The sequence below is a fragment of the Polypterus senegalus genome, chromosome 5 (assembly GCF_016835505.1).
Source record: "Polypterus senegalus isolate Bchr_013 chromosome 5, ASM1683550v1, whole genome shotgun sequence".
NCBI lineage: Eukaryota > Metazoa > Chordata > Cladistia > Polypteriformes > Polypteridae > Polypterus > Polypterus senegalus.
The window spans coordinates 65,200,053-65,226,710 of record NC_053158.1 but is presented as its reverse complement, the minus strand read 5'-3'; the positions used below and the strand labels follow the sequence as shown (position 1 = coordinate 65,226,710).

General features: G+C 37.9%; 1 protein-coding gene across 2 annotated transcripts in view; it reads right to left on the bottom strand.

The window, feature by feature from the left end:
- Positions 1 to 3,837: 3,837 nt before the first annotated feature.
- mib1 (MIB E3 ubiquitin protein ligase 1) overlaps positions 3,838 to 26,658 on the bottom strand; it is a 208,232-nt gene continuing 185,411 nt past the window's right edge. The window contains exons 19-21 of one of the 2 annotated variants that reach the window (XM_039754728.1): positions 20,006 to 20,092; positions 15,434 to 15,534; positions 3,838 to 4,413 (exon numbers count right to left, since the gene is read on the bottom strand). In XM_039754728.1, coding sequence (XP_039610662.1) covers positions 4,273 to 4,413; positions 15,434 to 15,534; positions 20,006 to 20,092 — 329 coding nt within the window. In that variant the 3' untranslated portion in view covers positions 3,838 to 4,272. Of the gene's footprint in view, positions 4,414 to 15,433; positions 15,535 to 19,978; positions 20,093 to 26,658 lie in introns of both variants that reach the window. The other variant, XM_039754727.1, reaches the window with a different exon arrangement.

The following is a 26,658-nucleotide window of genomic DNA, read 5'->3' as shown; positions in this document are numbered from 1 at the left end:
GTATTTATTCCTAATAGCTTTGGTCGAGGATGACCTGGTTTTTAAACAATATATTATAAAGCACTTAGCAGTTACAAATTGAACTAAATAGCTTTCAAGATACAAAATAAAATTGCATATGTCACAAGGTAAAGACAATAATAACAATAACAAAGATAAAACAATTCAGGTATAATAATTAGAAACCAAAGAATGTCTTGCAGCATCCAGCAAAGTAAGAATTCTTTGAACTAAAGATAAAAAAGAAAAAACAAAACACTGAAACCCTTAAGAAAATTAGTGCATTTCTACTTTAAGAAGTCAAATGATACAACAAACAATAGGAAGGGGTCAACACGGTAAGGTAGGAGGAACTCTGATGTGCAGTTTAAATCCAAAAGTCTCCCATGCCGCCGATAACCTAAGAACAGGAAAGGCCCCCATCACATTACACGACTTTTCAAGCGATTTTCTGTCCTGGACTTCAATTGCATAATGTAACCGAGTCGATGGCAGTCACAGCGAGCTCCCGTAGTGAGCAGCAGTCTGGGACTCCCCTTGACAAAATCAGGAGTGGGTTCTTGTGCAAGAGATACCTGACAACCAATGAGCACCCACTCGGAGGTACAACACATATAAGACTGCTACGAGGAATAAGGAGGTGGGCGATTTGCACCTCACAATAGGAAGAGAGGCTTGTTTGCCAGATGTCTTGTGTTTTACATACCACAATAGAATGGAAGAAAGACAAAGAGGCAGAGATTGTGGCTGAATTTGCCACACCTGTAAACCTTCTCAAGGGCAGCGGCTTCATCAAGCAATATGTTGCTGGCTATGAGAAACCGGGGCCGAGCTCAGGACGTTGTGCAGACGTCAAGCTGTGCAAGAAAGTCATTGTGCTGTCGTCTAATTTAACATACCCTGTGACTCCCACTCTTGTAATGTGACTTACGCAGTTTGACATCCAATCCAACAAGAAGTCGTGTAATGTGACTGGCTTAACATAACACAAAAACTCCTTTTTTTATGGACATCAAAAGACAATCATAAATTGCCATTTAAAACAAATCTTTTAATAGACATGAAGGAACTTCTTTGGGTGTTGTCTCAGCTATACAAGTAAGTTAACTCAACTCATTTCTAAAAGGAAGACACTTTACACAGCAACCAAATCCTAACATCCAAAGCAAAATTCACTATCATACCTTTCATGAACAGCAGCGAATCAGAAGCAATCAATGTGTAAAGCAATGGTTAAGTTTAATGCAGTGAAAGTTAGATGTGGGCCAAAAGAAAGTTAATGCTATCCGATCATAATGGTGAGTAGTTAAATACGGGATGGACAAAATAAAAGGAGCACCACACAAAAAAGAAATTTAACTCTGAAGTAATGAAACCACAGTGACCAATGGAGCTAGAAATGTTCATCATATTAACCTGAACGCCAGTTAGCAGTTTGTGACCACTCTAAAAGAGGTCTAAGCACTTGGATACCAAATATTGGGTTGCCTCGTTTGCAGATGCATAAGTCACAGAAACGGCAAAATCATTTCATATATCAAAGAGTAAAGTCGCAAAAATAATGAGCAAATATCAAATTTGGACTTACTGCACTGGCTGCAGGTCAAAGCTCGCCAAATGGAATAGACAAGGACTTCACAAAGTAAAGTCTTCACTTCCAAAATGATCAGAGAATTGAATCAGCATGTCTGTCACTTCGTTTCAGCAAACATTGTAAGCTTCACAGATGCTGGAATTTAGGCCAGAAATTATACCCAAGGCCAACATACAAAGACACCTAATGTGCTGTAAAGAGCACAAAATATGGCCCCCGATCAATAGAAAAGTAAAAAATGATGATCTTATGGTCCTTCACCCTATTGGCTACATCTGAATGGGTTTACATTTGGAGAAAGCCAAAGTAAGTATACTTCAGCCTATAATGCTCGATAATCACGGTGAGCATCTGTAATGTTATAGACAGCCATCTCACGGCAGTCCAATGATGGCTCTGCAAGGTCATAAAATGGCCAAACAATGTAGTTTACAAGGTGCACCTTATGGTGTAAACATTGTTCCCGAATGATAATTTCCTTGTTCCATGAGGATAACAAGTCACACTGCTCGACTAATTGAAAGATTGGTAACAGGAACACCAGGATGAATTCAAATGCTTCCCATGGCCTCACCAATCGCTTGAATCTTTATGGTGAGTTCTGGAGCACAGAAGGTAAAGCAGATTTCCACCCCACCTTACCTTTCAAAAGAGAAAATCTTGTGATGTCCGCTGCTGACTTTTATGGCAGCATTACAAGGCGGCCTGAAGCTGGCCCTAGTCGTTATTCGGTCCTTGACGTGAATGTATTGTTAAGCGTCTCTGCCATTTAGTCCACTGCCAGCAGGCAGGAGACCACAGCCTATCTTGGTATCACTGGGTGTGGGGCAGGAAACAGCCCTGGGCACTGCACCAGCTCATCAAAGGGGCCTAATTTTATATACATACTGTACATGTACAGTCTAGTGCCAGCTCTGATTTAATATTAGTGTTTTTTCACAACATAAGTGTACAAAAAGGTAAATAGAAACTGAGCAATAAGAAAGTGTTTACACGTGTCTATTTCTTGCCTCAACACTGCAACTAATGGCACCAATTTCTAATTGTGGAAAAGCGTGGCAATGTTTATAAGACAACAATCATTTCATTCCAGGCTTCTGACAAAATACACTTGAGATCAGTCTGTCGTACGGTCACACAATAAAACTATGCATTGTGTTCACATAATAACTGCCACAAAGTCAATCAGGGCCACAATGACAAAGTGTCAGTATGTCTGTAAACCCACCCATTATTAAGTAATGCAAAAGAGATGTTTGGTAAGCAAGGCACAACTAATACTTTAAAAGACATTACCTTGAAAAATAAGAGTGCCAGTGCAATGCATGATTAACTGCAAAGAGAATTCAGTTCTAGCCAGGAAACATAACGTTCGCTTGAGTGAAAACTCCGTCTAAAGATAAACTCCGTCAAAACTCAATGTTTATTTTCAAGGCAGCGCCACAGAGACAACACTATATGCTGCTCTGTTTAAAGAAAAGGTGTCAGGCCATATTGAAGATTAGGCTCAGATCAATAACAAGTAAGTGTTTTGAATAGGACAGGTGACAAACAAAAAAGCACGTTCCTGTTACAGCAAAGTGTGCATGTCAACACTCAGTACATTCACCCATTGTTTGTACAGCTGGGATGAACAAGCCAGACTATAAAAATATAGAGTTTTCATAATAGAACTTCTAACATTTACTCTGCTAGTCACTACAGTTCTATACAGCTGCAGCATGCATGTGTCTAGATAGTTAAGGATGAAACGAATAACAGCATGCTGGAGACTAAAATTATAAAAAATGAAATGTTAAGAAGCATTACAAGTATAAAGCTACTCACTCAGATGGTTTTTATTTTAGCTGGGGTTGCACGCTGCCTTTTAAAAATCTACTTTACAATGACCACCAGGCTGGGAGGTTAGACTGCAGGGCCAATGGAGATGAACAAGTTCCTGAAGCTTTCTTCTCTGTGCACTTTAACAGTCCTGGCTTTAGTTCCTCGACAGACAGAGCAAGCAGCAGCAGCCGCAGCAGCAGATAGAGGGTACTAGTGCAGTAATTAAAATAATGCCAAGTACAACTTTATTAATAACAAACACCAGTGATAAAATTTGTCAGAGGTGCAAACTGTTTACTTACTTACTTATTTGAGGAGGAGTGGAGGCTCTGAGGCTAGGGATCTGCACTGGCAATCAGAAGGTTGCCAGTTTGAATCCCGTAAATGCCAAAAGGGACTCTGCTTTGTGGGGCCCTTGAGCAAGACCCTTAACCTGCAATTGCTGAGCGCTTTGAGTAGTGAGAAAAGCACTATATAAATGCAAAGAATTATTTAGTGCTAAGGTTCATGTACTACTTTGCAGAAACAGAAATGAAAATAAAAATAAGCAGCAATTCAAGAGATACAATTCCAGACGGGGGTCCACTTCCGACAATCACAGCCATGCTGATACACATCTTTATATCTTCTTCACAGTCTTACATTTATTACATTTTTAAGATATCAAACACTTTTCCTCCTTGCAGTTTTCATTTGCTGTTTCAAGAATCAAAAAAGCAATTTTACAGTGGTTAAGCTTAAAAAAATAAAAATAAAATGTCAGGGCGTTCATAAGGTGAAAAAAATTATACAAATAAAGCCTCTCAATTTGGAAGAAAGTTTCTAAGGACGGCCACTTCCACTTCAGCATCGGTTTAGTAGAGAAGTATTCTTCGCTCGATTGCCTTGCGACAAATTGGACACTCGCTCATCCGGTCTCCACAAAGCTGACACGTGCCATGACCACACATAAAGATCATGTTCTTCAGACGATCCAGGCACACTGGGCACATAGTCTATAATCAAATATAAGAATTGTATTAATAACAAATATTAACATTGGCATTATTGACATAACTGGCTTGACAGTCTTTTCCTTAGAACATACGTTTGTGCTGTAGTTTTAGCTTAATTCATATCTTTAACTCATTACCAAAAACAGCGTTTTCTAACTCAGAACCAGATCACTGCATTAAACAGTGTTTCATCAATAAGTCAGTATATGTCCTTATGCACTATTTACTTGCAGAAACACCCTGACGGATAGCTTAAGAAGACTTCTTCTGTTTGCCAGTGTACAACTGCAGCAGCCAGAAGTACAAAAACTTTTATTTTTCAACTAGCTGTGTAAGCTCATGCTGTAAAAAGCCTGGGATCCTAGAAACTATTGAAATCGTCAGGAAAAACAATTGAAATGTAGAGATGTCAGGTAATTGAAAAGAACTAGTCTGGGCATCTCTCTCCTAGGAGGATTTGTGTTGCCGATGTGCTCGCCTCGCTTCTGTATTAGTCGCAAAGCAAGTGACTCTTTCTTCGGTGGTTTCATTTTGCTGGCGTGCTCACCTTGCTTGTGTTTCCTTGGAGGAGGAGCCCTTACCCCGACTCCACCTCTCACTTCCGGGCCAGACAGACACACACACTTTCATGCATTAAAGTTTATATATAAGGTAGTTAAAACAACCCTATTAACACAATTTAGTGCAAAAACCTACTTCACTGTCTATAACTGTCAAAAGATAATGGCAACATTTTATGTTAAGAGCCCACAAAAGAGGGACCGCAGTTTGACTTGTGACTGTAAAGCCCTCTACATATAATTGTCTCATTCTGCCTAGTTATTTCCTCCGTAACTACACAGTAAGCACTGAATTCCAAAGACACATAGTAGGGCTAGTTATTAGTTCTACATTTTTCATTGCATAAGTGTTCTGAACATTCATGAGGAACAATGAGATGGATTAACCACCCATTCAGAAATGTTTCCTGCCAGAGGCTCGGACTCTCACACTCGATGAATGGATGAATGGATAGATTCTATAAAAACAAAGTACACTGAACATAAAGACTTTAATACATTCAAAAGTACACAGATAATTTTGTAATTCATCAATTTATCCAGTTCACTTATTTCAAAGTTGTCATAGACCAGATTCTAACTTAGCAACATGAGGAAAAAAACAGGAATCACAACTGCACATGGTGCTGGTCCACCACATTGCACACTTAACTACACACACACACACACACACATATATATATATATATTATATACGGTGGTGTGAAAAACTATTTGCCCCCTTCCTGATTTCTTATTCTTTTGCATGTTTGTCACACAAAATGTTTCTGATCATCAAACACATTTAACCATTAGTCAAATATAACACATGTAAACACAAAATGCAGTTTTTAAATGATGGTTTTTATTATTTAGGGAGAAAAAAAATCCAAACCTACATGGCCCTGTGTGAAAAAGTAATTAGTAAAAGTAAAAGAAAAAGTAACACAGAAACATTTTGTGTGACAAACATGCAAAAGAATAAGAAATCAGGAAGGGGGCAAATAGTTTTTCACACCACTGTACATATTTATATATACATATACATACAGTGGTATATATTATGAGATGTGGCAGGAGGCCAGAATTCTCAGAGTAAACAGACACAGACACACAGAATACAGGACCTGCAAGCCAGACCTTCAGAACCTGTAGGCTAAAATGTTAACGTTTGTGTTAATGTGTCACCCATGATTCTCTAATATTAATACCTAGCTGTGTAAGCCTGTGCAGTAAAAAGCTCAGGGTCCTCGAAACCATTGAAAAAATTGAAATGTAGAGATGTCAGGTAATTGAAAGGAACTACTCTGGGCAACGTGCCCACCTCGCTTCTGTATTAGCCACTAAGCAAGTGACTCTTTCCTTGGAGGTTTCATTTTGGTGACATGATCACCTCGTTTGTGTATTAGCTTGTGGGAGGAAAAGTAAAAGGGATACCGTTTTGCAAATGTTTAACAGCTAAGTGACTTTGTCTTTCTTCGGAGGTTTCATTTTGCTGACATGCTCTTCTTGCTTGTGTTATTAGCAGCTAAGTGAGTTTTCTGTTTCCTTACCCCGACTCCACTACTCACTTCCGGGCCGGACAGACACACACTTCCATGTGTAGACGTCTATATATAAAATAATAAAAAACGATAATGTCTGACCCAACAAGAATAAGTGTCTATGAAGTTAGTAGGTTGGTGCATTAGTGTGTGTCTGTAAAAGAAAACAATATATTAAGGCTCAATCTATACTTAAAAAGAAAAGTTTCAGAAGTAGTGTTTGGGTTGTTTAGCCTTAATTATATGTCATAAAGTGTAAAGGCTTAACAAAATGCTATGTCTCCAGCTCGTTTATTTTTTACAGAGTATACACACAATTCATTTTTATGTTTGAATTACCTACATCAATACATTATACTTAGGTCATGCAGGTTCAAATGAACTGTATCTTGACTAAGATGGGGGCTTTACATACAGTTGAAATCAGAAGTTTACATAAACTTAGTTGAATTCTTTAAGTCTCACTTTATAAGCCCTCCACAGATTTAATACTAACAAAGTATAAATTTGGCCTACCATTTAAGATATCTATTTTGTGTATGGTAAAAGGAATTTTTTTAACAATGTTCACTGACAGATTATTTTACTTTTTATTGACTATATATCACAATTCCATTGGGTCACAGGTTTACACTGCTTCCGGAAAGTATTCACAGCGCATCACTTTTTCCACATTTTGTTATGTTACAGCCTTATTCCAAAATGGATTAAATTCCTTTTTTTCCTCAGAATTCCACACACAACACCCCATAATGACAACGTGAAACAAGTTAATTTGATGTTTTTTTTCAAATTTATTAAAAATAAAAAAAACTGAGAAATCCCATGTACATAAGTATTCACAGCCTTTGCTCAATACTTTGTCGATGCACCTTTGGCAGCAATTACAGCCTCAAGTCTTTTTGAATATGATACCACAAGCTTGGCACACCTATCCTTGGCCAGTTTCACCCATTCCTCTTTGCAGCACCTCTCAAGCTCCATCAGGTTGGACGGGAAGCATCAGTGCACAGGCATTTTAAGATCTCTCCAGAGATGTTCAATCGGATTCAAGTCTGGGCTCTGGCTGGGCCACTCAAGGATATTCACAGAGTTGTCCTGAAGCCACTCCTTTCATATCTTGGCTGTGTGCTTAGGGTCGTTATCCTGCTGAAAGATGAACCGTCGCCCCAGTCTGAGGTCAAGAGTGCTCTGGAGCAGGTTTTCATCCAGGATGTCTCTGTACATTGCTGCAGTCATCTTTCCCTTTATCCTGACTAGTTTCCCAGTTCCTGCCGCTGAAAAACATACCCACAGCATGATGCTGCCACCATCATGCCTCACTGTAGGGATGATATTGGCTTGGTGATGAGCGGTGCCTGGGTTCCTCCAAACGCGACGCCTGGCATTCACACTAGAGAATTTTGTTTTTCATGGTCTGAGAGTCCTTCAGGTGCCTTTTGGCAAACTCCAGGCGGGCTGCCATGTGCCTTTTACTAAGGAGTGGCTTCTTCCATCAGGCCACTCTACCATACAGGCCTGATTGGTGGATTACTGCAGAGATGGTTGTCTTTCTGGAAGGTTCTCCTCTCTCCACAGAGGACCTCTGGAGCTCTGACAGAGCGATCATCGGGTTCTTGGTCACCTCCCTGACTAAGGCTCTTCTCCCCCGATCGCTCAGTTTAGATGGCCGGCCAGGTCTAGGAAGAGTCCTGGTGGTTTCGAACTCCTTCCACTTACGGATGATGGAGGCCACTGTGTTCATTGGGACCTTCAAAGCAGCAAAACTTTTTCTGTAACCTTCCCCAGATTTGTGCCTCGAGACAATCCTGTATCAGAGGTCTACATACAATTCCTTTGACTTCATGCTTGGTCTGTGCTCCGACATGAACTGTCAACTGTGGGACCTTATATAGACAGGTGTGTGCCTTTCCAAATCATGTCCGATCAACTGAATTTATCACAGGTGGACTCCAATTAAGCTACAGAAACATCTCAAGGATGATCAGGGGAAACAGGATGCACCTGAGCTCAATTGAGCTTCATGGCAAAGGTTGTGAATACTTATGTACATGTGCTTTTTAAGTTTTTTTATTTTTAATAAATTTGCAAAAACCTCAAGTAAACTTTTTTCACGTTGTCATTATAGGGTGTTGCTGGTAGAATTCTGAAGAAAAAAATGAATTTAATCCATTTTGGAATAAGGCTGTAACAAAATGTGGAAAAAGTGATGCGCTGTGAATACTTTCCGGATGCACTGTACATACACTTTGCTAACTGTGCCTGTAAACAGCTTGTAAAATATCAGAAAATGATGTCAATCCTTTAGGCAAATAGACAATTAGCCTAATTGGACTCAACATATGGATATATGTTAAGGCCTACCATTAAATTCACTTCCTCTTTGCTTGACATAATGTGAAAAATCAAAAGAAATTCGCCAAGATATCAGAAAATAATTTGGATCTCCACAAAAATTAGGAATAATTTCCAAATGCTTGAAGGTTCCATGTTCATCTATACAAACAACAATACACAAGTATAAACACCATGGGACCACACAGTCATCATACCGATCAGGAACAAGACGCATCGCATTCTGTCTTTCATCTAGAGAACAGCGTACTTTGGCACAAAAAGTGCAAATTAACCCCAGAAAAACAGCGACGGATGTGAAGATGCTGGAGGATACAGGTAGACAAGTATCCATATCTACAGGAAAATGAGCCCTATATTGACATTACCTGAAAAGCTGCTTGGCAAGGAAGAAGCATCTGCTCCAGAGCCGCAATAGAAAAGCAAGACTGCAGTTTGCAATGGCACATGGGGGCAAAGATCTTATCTTCTGGAGAAATGTCCTCTAGTCTGATGAATCCAAGAAAGAACTGTTTGGCCTTAATGACCATTGTTATGTTTGGAGGAAAAAGGGTGAGGCTTGCATACCAAAGAACACCATCCAGACAGTCAAGTATAGGAATGGAGCATCATGTTTTGGGGGTGCTCTGCTGCAGGAGGGACTGGTGCACTTCACAAAATAGATGGCATCATGAGGTTGGAAAGTTATGTAGATATACTGCATCAACATCTCAAGAGGTCAGCAAGGAAACTGAAGCTCAGTCTTGCAAATGGACAATGACCCAAGCATCCCTCCAAATTTGTGGCAAAATGGCTTAAGGACAACAAGGTCAAGGTACTGGAGTTTCCATCGCAAAGCCCTAACCTCAATCTGAATGAAGATTTGTGGACAGAACTGGAAAAGCCTGTGCGAGCAAGGAGGCCTAAAAACCTGTCCCAATTACACTAGTTCTAGCTGGAGGAATGTGCCAGAATTCCAGCAGCTTATTGTAAGAAACCTGTGTAAGGCTACCCAAAATGTCTGGCTCAAGATAAACAGTTTAAAGGCAATGCTACCAAATATTAACAAAGTGTAAGTACACTTGTGACCCACTGGAATTGTGATATGGCCAATAAAAAGTGAAATAGTAGATGTCTTAAAAGATATGCCAAATGCATAGTTTGTTAGTATAAAGTCTATGGAGGAATTATTAATTGAGTTTAAAAGAATTCCCCCTAAGTGCTTGTAAACGTCTAACTTCAACGTTATTTTCTACACTGTGTATGTTTGTTCATGAGGTGATACTACTGGGTAAGGAGGTCCGACATATAAGCCACAGAGGTACAGGCCAAAACCCCGAGTGCTGGATGAGTACGTCTGAGGCTAAATGTCAATAAAGAATCCAGAAAAAAAAAAAAATCCTCTATTTGAGATATGAAACAGTCAACGATTAACCTTAATCTGGTTGGTGTGGTGGTTGTTAAGAGTTCAAGACTTCATTTCCACTCGCCTTAAGAATGAGGCACTTAAAATTCTTAAAAGTGCCACAGTGCTGAGTGGAAAGTTGCTTTCTTTTCCCCCAGAAGTGCCCTGCAACCAAAAACTCCAGAAAAAAAACAACTGCCTCATGAAAGGACGATGTCACAAAACACTCTACCATCTTGCCACAATGAAAGAATAGACTACTGAAATAAAATAATCTGAAATCCACATCTTCTATTTATATAAACAGATTTGAAATCATCTTTTAGCACTGCAGCCCAATTTAGAAATCACATTGTACTGTTCTGTGTAGTAATGAAAAGCCAGGCTCAAGAAGCCCAACTAATCATGTCATGTCTTTAACCAGGAACAGGACGCAAAGTGTAGCCCATTCATTTCTTTGTTATGCGCATTGGTAATCGTGTGCATTGATAAAGCTTTGTATTATAATGTGCACAGCACAGGAATTCAGTAATAGAAAAAGCAGAACCTTCAGCACAGCAGCCATTATTAAATCAAGATGAAGAGCTCCGATTAGTCCAAATTATTACAGTTTGGATATGAATCAGCAATCAGTGGTTACTGGCTGAATGAGAAGTAAAGTTTAACAATTCCTAAAGTTCTAACATTGTCAGTGGTACATTTTGAGGTTACCCCATACCCCACAATTGACATCCAAACACTTCATATAAAATTTGAATTTAAATGTGGGCTAAATTCAAGGGGCACATAACTACTGATGCAAAAATTTACATAGTAACTTGCAAGTTGTGTGCAATTCCTGAAGCTCTCACACAAATGTGATGAGCACTTCTTAAAAACACACCTCTTCAGAAATTATCTTCGGTCTACTATCATCCCCTGTGCATTGGGACCTCTGCACAAACTCAGACTCCAGGAGTCTGTAATGGAACCGAATGGATCAGTGGTATAAGTTGGAAGCACAGAACCCAAAAGATATTCAAAAGAAAATAAATATTTAATAAAATGATATCAAAACAAAAGAAAATTCTAGGGTCCTGCACTTCAAATAATTAGTCCTCTGCAATGGCACTAATGGACTGTATGTACAATAATAAAGAAAAATAAGTGAATCTGTACAGTATTTGTATGGCCCAAAAATCAAAGGTGATTGGAAAAAAATAACAAAAACACAACTCTTCTTCTTCCTCCTTTTCCCAGGACAAAAATCAAGAGGACAGAAAAAAAGTCAATCAAAATCAAAAGTGAAAAAAGAAAAGGCGCAAACACAAAATACAAGAAAATGAGTAAAAAATAATCAAATGAGGCTCTATGCACAGTGATACTCAATAAGGATTACTATATCAAAATCGCTCAGCTACCTTCTCTCTCCTATGCCAGATGGTCAAAGGAAGACTCAGTTTAATAAGCCGAGTCAATCTACCTCGCCAATCGTTAACACCAGTCTGACACCAACCTGTCAGTGATAGCCCTTGTGACCTTTGACCCTATCGCCTCAATCTAGGCAGAAGCCTCCCTATATTTCAGGTATCTCATTTGCGCGCAGCTTCCTGAAGTTACTTACATTCTTCTTTTTTTCCTTTTTTCTCCAGGCTACCCTGCACGCCTGGCTTATGTACCTCCATTTTCAGCCAGTTACCCTGCCGCAATTCATGCGGCCAAATGGACATCCTTCCCCAGTATGGCATAAAGTAACGCTGGGATGTCGACATGCCAGCGCTCGTGTATTAATATGAATGACAGCCCTCCTCACCCATGTCAAAAGTGCTAACAATGTTTCCACCCGTGGCATGCCTCAATAACACCACCACAACCATTTGCTTCCAAAGACTTTACAGTGCTCTCTTTTTATAACTAACCTATATGACAAATAAACCACTCTAGTTAGTTAGAACCTTGTTTCTCGTGTCCAGTGACACGGCCTATCACACCTACTCAGACCTTCTACTATTTTGCTGTAATGCTAGATCGACAGCTGTACTAATCCTATCAGTCAACTGTGGTAGTGTTTGGCTGTTTTATTTCATCTAGAATTTAACTCGCTACTGTTATTCTTCAGCCAGTGTTCTTCCCTAGGCTGGTGTTCACTTCCTTTTTGTTCATTTTTGGGTGACTTACTAAAGTCAATGTTAAATTTGTTAATTATCTGCTTTGCTGTCTCTGCCTGGGTTATGGGCCTTGAGTCTTGTAGGTCGTTTCACAAACAGGTGGGACTGCCTACCCTTCACCTTCATGACTGCCCTCAGCCCTTTAGTGGCAGAGATTTCCCACAGTTCATCAAGTGCACTTGGGAGTCCCCGAGTTTAGTTATGTTTTTGCTCTGCTTGGGATTTTCTGACCTTCTGCTTTGCTATTTGACCATTAGCGGATTGAAAGTTGTTTGCTTTTTTGGAATTGTCTTTTGCAAGCATTGTATGTCTTTGGTGCTCATTGTTACAGACTTTTTGTGAAATAAATGTTTTGTGTTTTTTTTTTTATATAAAGATCATGTGTTTCTTCTTTTATCTAGCTGGGGTTTGATGGTAAATCCCCTAGAGGGCATTTTTGAAGTGTTTTTTGACTCCCATAACAGCTATAGTAATAAGCTTCTGGTATTAAAATTTTATCATCTGCCATGCGTACACTTTCTACACTCCTACTAATCACACAAAAGAATTCTGAGTATTGATTTTTTTTTATTTATTTTTTTATAACAGCTGTCATAATGACAATTATTTATTCAGTGATCACACACACAGTTCCCTAGTTTTAAGTAAGAGGAGATTGGCTGGGCTACAATTTCTTATACTTTCTAGCAGATCAGAGTAGAAGTGGATAGAAAATGAAATAGTCACTCTATAAAATGTATGTGAGCACTCGCAATCTGTTTCACCATTTGTTTATTCATGTGCAAAATTCTAGCAGCTCCAGTGTGCCGGTCAGACAGAAAGAGACCAGCAGTGTGAAGGGAACTCTTGTATACTCTCCCCTTGACTACCCTTTTGTGTGTGTGTGTGTGTGTGAGTGTGTGTCCAAAGGTCATGGAGCACGAACAATAGCATAGCCATCAGACACACATGGAAAGGAGATTAAAAACAAAATAGAAAAAAAATAGAGCATAAAGTATTTACATAAGCAATATGTGACTGCAATGCTCAATCATATTAAATATAGCCTTCAGCTACTATCATATTTTTTTCTATGACATTCATAAAATAGTTTACATACATAAAGAAAGCACTTAACTAAATAGTTCTCCAAAACTTTCTATAGGATGAAAGATTAGAAGCATTGTTTTCAAATTCAAGATCTTATAATGCTCCATGGCTATACACAGATTCAGCATTAATTTGAAATTAAAAGTACATTTAACCTCCTATGAACTAACATATTTCAATAACAGTTAACTAAAATTTTGATTTATCTTTTTCAGATGATTAACAAATTAAATCGTGGCCATAAAGTCAATGACATAACTAGAAACACAGCATATGACCAATGCCTACCTCTCACATTACATTTGTAGCTCATTTGGTTACCTAAAGCAGAATTGTCTTAATACTTCAATTCCTCGTGGTATCTGCTTGAACTTTGTGACTTGGTAGTTTAAGGGAAACTTGCTTCCAGGTTTCTATCACGAACCCACTTTCCCTTAACTTCCACTGATGCTACTGCACATTTCGCTATTCAGTAATGCCTCTGAGATTATGAAGACACACACAGCCTCCCGAGTGTAAAACCTGACAGCTTCAGTTTCCTGAGCCTCTCAGAGTAGGTCATGTCTTGTGGTCCATGAATGGACTTGGTTGTTCATTTAACCATTGCAGTTTGGGACTGAAGCACCTTGATCCATAATTTTACTACATATCTCAACACTATATTACTTTTGAAATGCTTGCTTGATGGATGACAATATGGTATTAACAAATTTCCCAAAATGCATCGCAAAATTTGCTTTCTCTATATTTGCATCGTCCACATTCTATTCATTACCAATATTGAATTTACCTACATGTAGAACATTGTACTTCTGTACATTGAAATGAAGTTTCTAAATGTCTGCCTAGCAAGTGATTTAGTTAAGTCTGCAGTACTTTATGGTGCAAAAGCAGGTTAACAGTCTCTTGGAAAGTTGGCATGTGGAAATAGCAAAACGAGCTTTCTGGTTTGCTGAGCTAGCGTTGCAAACACGACAGGGTTTTTTTTTAGAAGCCCATGACCACAGTTGTTGCTGTAGATTATTTCATATTTACATATTGCTAAGTTTCTTCTGTATTCTCGCTCCCTAATCCTTATTCACTTAAACACCTTTCGAGTGCACACATGCAGAACCTATGTAGTCTTTAGTCCTCCTTAACTAATAATGCACATAAGATGGCTCAAAACCTAACAAGAATAATTAAATTATTGGATAAGCTTAACAAGTGTGAGGCATGGTGACACTGAGTACATGCTGTCAGTGATGACTAAAGTGTTCAGACCACATAAAAGGCATCTGATCACAACTTTCACAAACCTAATGTGTCAAGTCTGTTATGCTGAAGGCAGCAGCACCCTAAGCCCTAATAGCTAGGGCACAGGAGTTTAAATCAGGTAAGCCGACTTAAGTACAGACATCTCTCAGATGACAATAAGAATAGTAATAAATACAAAACCATACAAATCACTCTGTGCCAGTCACTTTATCAGAGGGAGGCTTGGTAATACAGCTACTAAATGTTTTCAGTGTTGAGAACAATGACAAAACACAAGTTAAAGGAAAGCCAGCGGTGACAACATAATGACCTAAACTATGCAATATTTATAAATATTGCAGCCATCACTGAATGCTAAATACGTGTAACATCAACACATCCTACCTGACTAAAGGAGGTGAAAACAGAAGTGAAATTGACTACACTTATTAAGAAAATCTTTAAGCTATAAGTAGTAAAGTAATTGTTATCATTAGAGGCAAGCAGTCTTAATTGTCTGACTCAATAATTGTAATGACTACTTTAGGTTATTAGTGGACCTCCATTAAATAAACGTAAAAAAAAAATCACCTTCCTTTTAATATATTATTCAGACATCTATTTTTCTATTATAGAAGATGCACCAACTTCAGAGAGGAAAATCAAACAACAATGTCAACTAAACAGCAAACACATTAATAAGAAATTACACTGCCTTTGGCTTACCTGCTCCTTGATATCTTGCAACTGTTGCTGTAATTTCTGTACATCAGCATTGACATTTGTATTGTCCTTGTCTCTTTGTAATGCTGGGATATTTCCACTGGCTAGAAGGCAAGAATTTTTATTGAAATTAAGTAAACCTTTTTTCCCCATATCAAGTAACCTGACTGACTAATCAAATTAGCAGCCTTTACTATTTTTAACAAACAGGAATAAAACAAATATATGCATTTTTTACATTAGATTCCCTGTAAATTCATTTAGTTATTATTTGCTTTACTTGTAAATCATGACAAGATTAATGGTATGAGCATCAAGTTATAGGTTTAATTATACAGTAAAATATCTGAGAAACCCTGAATACAGATCACATGCTTTTGAATTTGGCTAGAGTTGCAAGGGCAGCCAGAGAAATACAGACATACTGTACACTGCCTAAATGGAACAGTCCAGGTCATTTTAATAAAGCATGTACATTCATTAACAGTCATTAGATTAACACCAGTATTACCTCACTAACTCACAGAAAAGTAGTCAGGGGCAATAATCCATGCAAATGTATAATTCTGCATGGTGGAAAAGCATGCAGTGCAGACAGACCATTTGAACAAGTAGACTGACTTGAATTGGTTAGTCCACAGATGTCAAGTAGACAGCACTGTGCATAACAAACAAATGCACTAATTAATATTTTACATCGAGAAATTACAAAAACAAAACAAATGCTAATAAAACAAATGCAAGATGTAGGGGAAAATAGTACATAAGTTAAAAAATTTGAAAAAGTTAAGGATATCAAGTGTGAAAATTAGACTGTTTCATTTTGAAGTCCATGGAATCTTTAGAAAGCTTTCAAGTGTCCCATTCTTTCTGTCTGGACGTGACAATTGCTCATGTTTCAATTTTTCTTCATTGCAGAAATCGACAGGGAACGAGACCTCTTTTGATACGGGAAAAACAGCCATGTAAATGTATGTTGGGCCTTGTGGTAAAGTTATTCAATTGTCTAACTTCTAGGGAATGATCAGTGATTTGAAAGTTAAGTTTCCCATTATTGTTCAATAATCTAACAAACACGCAAGATTTTCCAACAAAAGATGATTGGATAGTAGCATGAGTACAATTATGCACAATATATTGCTTATTTAGTGTTTTTTAAATGTTTTTAAACATTTTTACTTATCATTAATTATTAATAATTACTTTTGCAATTGATTCTAATTGCGAAATCACAAAACGCACAGAAATGTTGCGTAAGAACTTTTCCACGTTCAAATCGCGATGTATAAAACCTACACTTGGCGTAAAGCCACGCACTTTTCCACGGTACCTCATGCCTTGTCGTACGCAAGTTCTCCGCTCGGTTTTGCAGACTGGCGGCACCCAGCGTCAAAGCAATGGTACTGTTCTTGTGATTACTCATTATTTTCATGACGCGGCTTTATAAATACACAGAAACTAACCGCATATTGTTTATTAGTGTAATGCATCTGATTGTAATTAACTCGTAACAAAATAATGGTCCAGGGAACAGCCATAGTATTCCAAATGCCATAACTGCTTTAGCGTTGTTACTCTCACTTCTTCTTCTTCTTTCAGCTCCTCCCGTTAGGAGTTGCCACAGCGGATCATCTTTTTCCATATTTCTCTCACTGCACCACTCGGAGTATTTAAATCACTGTATCTGAGTAGGAATCACAGCAGCAGCTGATCGGAAAGAGAATTATCGGTATACGGCATTAAGGACACGCTGTCTCAGCCACGGCAAAACGTTTCAAAGCCTTTCCTGTACGGACCTCGCGGTTCAAAACAGTTTAATCCCAAGAACTTTAAATGCAGCCAATCAAGTGCTCCTTGTAGAACTGTTTGTACTTATAAGTACAATCACCCCACTGTAAACTTGCACTATAGTTATAATATCGCACAACCTGAGCCACTTTATAAAGCGTGTATTTACATATGATGACGATATCATTTTTAAGGTGAAATGCAGCAAAATATGTTTGTTAAATTATACAGATAAAACTTTAACTTCATTTAAATAATCTATATTCTTCACTGGGAGTGTCTTTAAGGACAGACTAATTAAACATGTACTACGAAGATATTTCAATGTTCTTTAAACGTTTTGAAGAATCGGCGCTAAGCTTACAGATGGCTTAACGTCTATTACAGAGCTGATTGTATGGCGATCGGTTACTTGGGGAAAGAAAAGCACTGACTGCAGTGACGGCTACGCCAATATATATTGAATATAAAACAGAAAGATAAAACAACAACACAGCTAAAAACGCAGCGACAAATTTCGGCAAAAGTTAAATGCTTGTGTCATGAGCACAAACGTTCTTTAACTCCTATCATCATGAAAATGACATCACGTATACATCTCAGTATTTTAGTTATTCAGAGAGCTGTAATACCACGAATGTAATGGACTCTGTGTCCAGTTGGAGGAAGAGAGCCGGTTTAAGAAGCAAGTAGTGATTCACACACATAGTGCAAATAGAAGATCAAATACAAAACAAAGCATTTAACGTGCTACTTTAATTACGATGTGATTTGAGAAACTGGTTAATTAAACAATTTTAAGATGAATTTTATGATGTTCTACTTTAATGACAAAATAAACTACGAGATTGAAGTGGACATTTCGTGCTTTTTCCCCACTGTGTGGCTTTTTTCTCTGTACCCTAATAAACTTTCATATGACACTCAGACAGTGGGCTTACAACTCGGCTTTCCACGGCGACTTTGATATGTGACTTCTTTTTTATTTCCGGCACTGTGCGATTTTGTGGATGTGAGCTTTCATGTTTCTCCAACACGCTATGCCACTCGATCAACTTCCTTTTGTTGATTATACCACGGCTTATTTGAACAAATAGTATGTTTTTCCTTTGCCTCCACTTGGTATTTGCTGAAATTCTTATATTTTCCCCGTGCTTTTCCCATTGTCTTTTCACAGAAGGCTGCGCTTAAGGGCGATTTATATTGATTTGCATATTCAAATAGGCGTAATTCTGTGAGGATTTGGGGCGTTACATAATGCGCGTGCACGAGCGTTAGTTTTCATGCTGATCGGGATTTATGTAGCAGAACGACGTGGAAGTTGGAGTACGCACAGATTCCTGCATCTGGATTTTTCTGTGCGTAAGCACATTTCGGCTTTTGTGCTTACGCCATGTTATAGTGCGAGTTCTACGCACGGCGTTATACATGAGGCCCCAGGATTGTGGAAACTTCATTCACTTTCCTAATTTGTTTTTGGTAGATATGATTACAGTTAAAAAGGTCCTGTTCTATTTAACTGAAGGTGTAGTATTACTTAAACTTTACTATTCATTAATACTGATGTAAAGATGAAGACGTAATTTAGCATTTCTCAAAGCTGAAATGACTATATGTAAAACAGACCTTTAAGTTGCATTTTATTAATACACAGCACAATGAAGATTAATCACAAAGCTGTTTATTTCATGTTTAAAAGTGCACTACTGCTTTGAAATTGAAATGTTGAACACATTTACAAGTGGTGGGCTGCACAAATGAATCGGCTGGAAACAACGCACAACTGAAAAGAACATGCAACACTTAAACAACAGAGCAAATTAGGTTAGACAAAGTAAGGGTTAAGTAAAGAATCAACAAGGAACAGAAACTGAAGTGTCCCTTAATACATAGTGACACTGGTGTTACAATGTGGTGACTAAATAATCTAGTCAAGGCAGGGTTTGCTCACGTTGGTATCAGCAATACTACAACTACACCTACTTAAAGAGAATTAACTAGCAGGAAGTCATTTTGTACAGACTGGCATTCAACTTTGATTACTGATGAAGAAACAAAAAGATAACAGAAAAAAACAAACTTATTAGAAATATGATATACTGTATATGTATACAAACAAAAAATGATGGGAACAAAATGGCCAAGTTTAAAAAAAAAAAATAAGTGTACAAATGTGCATATACTTTATAAGAACATCTATTTCAAAATTTCCTTTGAGTAACGTGTACCATATGGCACATTGGCCACTTTAAATGCACAAATCAAAAGCATAAATCAGAAATAATCAGTGTGTCAAAATGCATTGCCTTAGGTAACGTTAAAAATTTACAATACTGTAAGTAAAATGCTTGTCTGCATAACATAAGATATGTGGAGTTTACTTAAAAATCCATTGCTTTCCAGCTAAGGGCCAGAAAACCAATGGAAAAAATGTCATAGATAGACAGATGCTTTATTAATCCCAAGAGGAAATTCACAAAATGACATTTATTAAATTATTTTTTTTTAGTTTTTCTAGAGTATGAAATGAAGTGGTGATATTAAGTATTATTAAGTGCACTAATACAGTTTTAAACACAAATTCTATGACATCATTTAAAAGCTGTGTGCTATCAAATCAGTTACAGATGTTTTTATTGACTAGACATTTTAAATAATTAGAAATCTGAATAATGGTTATTTTAAATACAATGGAAAACTTCAAATAAAGTTAATGAAATAAAAAAAATAAACAAAAAAATGTGTGGAAGATTCACTCACTAAGATCATCAGTGGAATCTTCCATACCTTTCCCACCACAACACATAATGAAAGGCGTTCTCCGCTCGACCACTGCTCGACACTGCACACATTTCTTCATCAGGCTAGCACAATCTGCAAGGGCAAAAACAATTTTTTGGAATAATATTCATACATTATCGTAAATGCCTTCCTCTAAGTAAACTGTATAAATAATGTGAGTATAGCTGACCATAAGGCTGTATTTTCTTTTGTCACCATGTATGCTGTCTTGTGGTTTTTTGGGTAATATATTTTAAAGAAAGTCTTTCTTGTGTGCATTTTAAACCTTTAAGAACTTTAAAGGTTTGAAATATATTTTATAGCATACATTTTTTCTAATGCCCATTTTATCAGCTAACACTAGTTTATACTTAACAGCCTGCTCAATGAATGTCTGAAACATGGAGATTTCCTCCCCACTTTTCGTCTTGAGATTTGAGGCAGCTTTACACATTGTGGTCTAAATTAACATTAGAATCCATGAAGCCTATGAAAAAAGTTGTAGTCCTGGGCCACCTTAAATTCCATCTCACTTTCTCATCAGCATCTTTAATTTGCAAATGTTTCAGTTGGCACAAGCAGCAAGCAACCTGCTATACCATCCCCACCACCAACTCAGTTGAAGTTCTCCCAGTTCAAGGCTGTTTATTTGGGTGTGAGGTTCCAAAAGTTATACAGGGTAAATAATATATCGTTATTTAGAATACATAAATTTCATGTGTTCCATGTCTAAAACAATCTGGATAAATGTAGGATGACAGGAAATGATAGGCAAAAAATGTTGAACACATAACTAAACTTTTTTCATATTATAATGACGAGAAAATGTTGAGGTGAAGAGTATACTGTATGAAGACTAAAGTTCAAATGTCAAATAAATATTTTATATTTTATATATAACAAAACAAGTGTGCCTTTATTTAAGAATATAACCAAAGAAAAATAAATTATTCAATTTACATGTTACTGTCAATATGTAAAAAGTCCATTTATCATTCGAATGGGTGGGTTACAGGTAAAAACGGCTGCCTCTAAATCAAGAAGTTGTAGGTTCGATCCCAGGTCTTTTCGTTTTAAGTAGTGAGCTGATATTATTACTATTATATAATAAAAACATACATTTGATTCGAATCTGAAACACTCGTTTTAAATTTTTGCTACATGTAAAAGTTATTCTGTCAGTCATATTCATGTGATACAATGTACTTGACTCTCCCTTGCTGAGTTGATTGGCATTTTTCTCCATTCTTTTCACAATAGCAGCGATGACCACAGTTGGTTCTGTGGTTGATGCCTTAGCAGAACTATTTGTTGTACCGGCAAAGATACAAAGATATGGTGACTGCTATCAGACTATAATGCAGTATTTGCATGTTGACAACAAAGACACCCATGCAGAACATGTGAAAAATGACACATTTGTATGTGCAATGCTACTCCTTATTTAGGATAAGATCCCAGTCATCCCACGGGAGAAAGACTTTCCAAAACTATAGTCATAAAGCCGATTGTGTACAAAGGTAGAACTGTAACAACAGACATGTCGCTTTCGCTGGCTAATAAACTGCTGCATTGCAACACAACTCTGCTTGACAACATAATGGAAACTTCCACCTTCAACTTCAGTATGCGTGCAATTCTCCAAGCTAGTATTTAGATCTGGCAGTGCCATGCTGACAGTGTATGCAGGCAAAAGGAAGAAGTCTGTCTGCATTCGCAGTACCATACACCATATCGTGTAGACCGGGCAAGATCAAAAACAAATGTGTGTGGGCATGCATGAGACAGAGACAGATTTCATATCATTCAAGTGGATACTGGAATATAAAATAAACACTTTTGCAAAAGTATAACAAAACAAGTGTGCTTTTATTCAAGAATAAAACTGAATAAAAAAAAGTAACAACAAGATACCAAAAAGATTCACCAACATTTGTGTGTCTGTTTATATACCTTATGCGATATCTTTTACAAGTAGCAAAATTTTACATTGGCTGTTACAGACTCAAAGCAAAGGTATGTTTTTATTATATAATAGTAATAATAACCACAGCTCACTACTCATAATGGTAAATGCAGGGAAAACCTGGAATCAAACCCACAACCTCTTGATTTAGAAGCAGCTGCTCTTACCTTTACACCAGCTATGCAATTGACATTTGGGTTTCAGTTTTTACATATTGACAGCAACATGCAAATTGAATAATGTATTTTTGTTTGGTTATATTCTTAAATAAAGGCACACTTGTTTTGTTATACCTTTTGTGAAAGTGTTTGTTTTTATATTTGGACTCCTGTCTTCACACATTATACATTTCACATCGACATTTTGTCATAATTATAACATGAAAAAAGTTTCTGTTTTAGTTTTAGCATTTCCTGTCAACATACATTTACCCAGATCGCTGTATGCACAGAACGCACATGAAATGTATGTAATCCACATAATGTTATATTATTTACCCTATACAACTCAAGGTACTTCACACCCAGATAAACAGACTTGAGCTCGGAGAATTTTGCATCTCACTTCAGCAGTGTCGGTGAGGGATGTGAAAGCAGGCTGCTTGTGCTGACTGACACAATTACAAAACAAAGACACTAATGGAGAGGTGTGTGAAGGAATTTAAGGTAGCTTTTAAGGTATTTTTCATAGGCTTCAGGGATTCTAGTGTTAGGCAAACTTTTGACAGAAACATATTTGGCATGTTCTCAAAGGAGCAGATGCAAATAAAAACAAATTCTAAAAATGACTGTAAAAAATAAAAAATAAAATAAAAAATGTAAATACTAATAAGGAAGGGTACAGAAATGTCATACTTTTTCAAAGTGCCCATTTCCGCATGCGGTACTTAAAGCAGGTGTCTTTTTGTTCATTCATGCAGCACTGTGATGCACCTTATTTATTCCCAGGATACGCAAAAATCCATTTTAACAGAATACAATTCTGATGTGCTCCCCATCATACAAAATGAGCACTAGGCACAGAAAAAAAATAAATAAATAAAACTCTCCTTGCATTGCACTGACAAATAAAGCATATTGCATTAAATATGTTACTGCAGCCAGGCCAGCCCATGGCATATTTGATGCATGTATCTATGGAAAATGACTTGGGGCAAGGGTGATTTATGAGGCTGCCTATGACACACAAGCATTTTGACAATAAAATGTCAAGATGTGATTTAAATCCCAAACACCCCCCCACCCCAACTTCATTCTTGGGGGCTAGTAAATGGGACATTACTCTTACAAGGCTGCTGGAGCTACACAATCACTGTTGCTTGCATTTCTTGCACGCTGCTGGCCGTTCACTACAATGTATTAGGCCATTACAGAAAAGGAGGATTTTTTTCAGGACCATGAGGAAACTGATTACTTTTTTTTTTTTTTTTTACAGAGTACTTTACTTAGCCAAAGCCTGAATCTGCTGCACAAGTTTTATTGATTTACATTAGTTTTGCTTTCACCACATTTGTGCAGGTGACAGGTGGCCTTGGGCCAGGTAGGTAATCTTTCATATATGCATTTGAAGCAGTTTTGCAATTGTCAGCCCTTGATCACTCTGAAAAGGCGAGTTAACGATGACTCATCTCAAGGCTCCATCAGCAGTTCGAGAAGCTTGACACTTTCTTTTTTTCTTCGTAGCTCTAGGCTTTCAGCGTTTTATAACAATTTTTATAACTGGGAAAAAAAGTCCACAAATTGAATAAATCCAACTCAGCGCAACAAGGGGCCAGAGCAGCAGGAGCCTGCCGTAGGAAGGACACAAGTACATGCCGGGAACCACACTCGCCAATTTCAAAACTGCAGTTAAACTAACATGTATGTCTTGTGAAGTGGAAGGAAATACAGACTAGAAAAAAGCATTCTGACATAGCGAAAACATGTTAACTCCATAAAGGATATGGACCAGGGATAGGACTCAGTATGATGCATCCGTGAGGAAGAAGGGCTAACCATTGTGCCATCATACCATCCACTGTACATGATAATCATTTTTATTTATTTTTTTACTATCAGTACAAGTACTACCACCATCACATCAACACACAAGATAACAATGATCTGCTGTAATCTTCAGAGATCTGAAAACACCACTGTGTTGAAGTTTGCTGTCAAATGTGCTAGGTAAAACAAATAGTCGACCTTACCTGGTCAATTAACACCTCCTCCATTGCCAAGATGGCACAGCAGCATCTCCACTTCCTTTGGCAGCTGAAGAAGGCAATCCTACCTGCTCCTCATTCTCACCACATTATACTGGGACACTATCTAACAAGAGCATTCTGACCAGCTGCATCACTGTCTGGTTAGGGAACAGCAGAGTCTCTGACTGCAAGGTCCTACAATGGATGCTGCACACAGCAGAAAACATCACTGGGACCTCTCTTCCCTCCACTAAAGACATCTTTATAAAGCACTAGCAAAATACCCGCGCTTCGCAGCGGTGAAATACCCGTGGATTAAATAAAACCTACACAATAACTATAAAAATCGTAATAAATGAACAATGAAACAGCGGAGAACCCGTGGATTAAATAAAAAGGCTGCTTCGTTGGCGAAGACAGGAAAAAGGACTTTCTTATATATCGTTCGTTTATAAAACAGTGCAGCAGCTCTGAGAAAGCTGCTTCCTTCGCAAAGTAAGGAAACGACTGAAGAGACGGCAAGGCAGCTGAAGCGCTGCATTATGGGATCTGTAGTTTATTGTGTTACCAGTGCTTCATATCCCCGGGCCATTAATAACAATAATACAGTATATAAAATGATCTCGCGGGCGGATATAATTACGCCGGGCGGATGTGGCCTGGGCCTTGACTTTGACACATATGGAGTAAATAGAACTTGAAAAGATATATTTTTTCAAATGTGATCGCAATTCAGATAGAGTTGGCGCAGACTACAGCCTGCATCCTCAATAAGTCATCCTCCCCTCGCTCTTACTTTTTTACCTTTCATCTAATGAATACACTGAGTATGGCTTTACCAAAACAATCATTGATGGCGAATAAAGTATCCATTATTCAAGTATGTAGAGCGGGATATATATATACATATATATATACCCGTGTATCGCAGCGGAGAAGTAGTGTGTTAAAAAGCTACAAAAGAAAAGGGAACATTTTAAAAATAACGTAACATGACTGTCGATATACAGTATTTGTTTTGTGAGTGTTACTGAGTGTTGCTGTCATCAAGGATTTGATTATCATTATTTCTTTCAATCAGGTTCGTATTTGTAGGATGTGTTGTGTTCAAGTTACATTCCGTGTTTGTCAATCGTTCTAAAGATGACAGGTTTCATTCATCGATTCGTTTCTTACTGCATCAATAAACAGCTCGTCTTCTTCTTTATCTGAGACCTGACACACTGCATGCACGGGTTTTTTTACACTGTCTTCCTTTAGCGGGACATTGACTTTTTCCAACGTGTGCTTTGTTTCCGCAGTATCTGGATTTATGAATATGCTTGTAAGTATCAGACGCTTCATATTTTTGCTGCCTTTTCAATTGTGTAATTCGGTTTTGTTCAGCTCTTTGGAACTGTTGCTTTATATCTGTGCACTGCGCCAGTTCACGTGAGCGCTCGGTGTACATGCATCGAAGGTTCCCAGCTGTGCTGGTGCCATCTCGTGCTATGTCCATGGCTGTATTTAATGTTACCTTAGTCCTGGCACTTAAAACTTTCTCTCGCAGTTTCGCTGAGTTTGTACCAAACACCACCCTGACCATCTCATCTTCCTCTGCATAAGGACAGTCCTTCACCCGTGAATATTTACCCGTGGCAGTTTGCTATTGGATTGCCGCTGACGGACGGCCTTATATGGGCAGGCACTAAATTCCAAACGCCAGCGGCAGCCTGTCTATGAACTTAATTTAAAGTGTAGGTTTACATCGTGCTTTGTTTCCGAAGTAGCAGAACTCATGAATATGGTTGTATATGTCACTCGCTCGCTTCTTATTGTTTCGCTGCCTTCTCAATTATATAATGCATGTTTTCTTCAGCGCTTTTTGGGCCTCTTCCTGGTTTTCTACGTACTGCGTGATTACGTTGGAGGCGTGATGATGTCACACGAAACTCCGCCCCCACGGCGTTGAAGCTCATCTCCATTACAGTAAATGGAAAAACAGCTTCCAGTTATGACCATTATGCGTAGAATTTCGATATAAAACCTGCCCAACTTTTGTAAGTAAGCTGTAAGGAATGAGCCTGCCAAATTTCAGCCTTCCACCCACACGGGAAGTTGGAGAATTAGTGATGAGTCAGTGAGTGAGTGAGTGAGTGAGTGAGGGCTTTGCCTTTTATTAGTATAGATTGTATCTGCAAAGCCTATAGCAGTGGTCTCTTTGTTCCACTTCCATCTGGCTGCTGACTGCTTCTACCCTTTGGCTGTCCAGACTGAACTCTGTGCTGCTCCCCCACCCAAATCAGATCTGCACCTAGTAGCTTATTTATATACAGTACATTTGTTACACCTGCTACCACCATTGTTTTTATTAATAAGTTATTATTTATTAATATATATTTCAAATTACCACTCTTTATTCACTTACCTATTTATTTATTTATTTATTTATAATACAGACTATTTCTTGTTCTGTGTTTATGTATATGTTGCCCCTCAATACAACACAATTTATTTTTGTATAGCCCA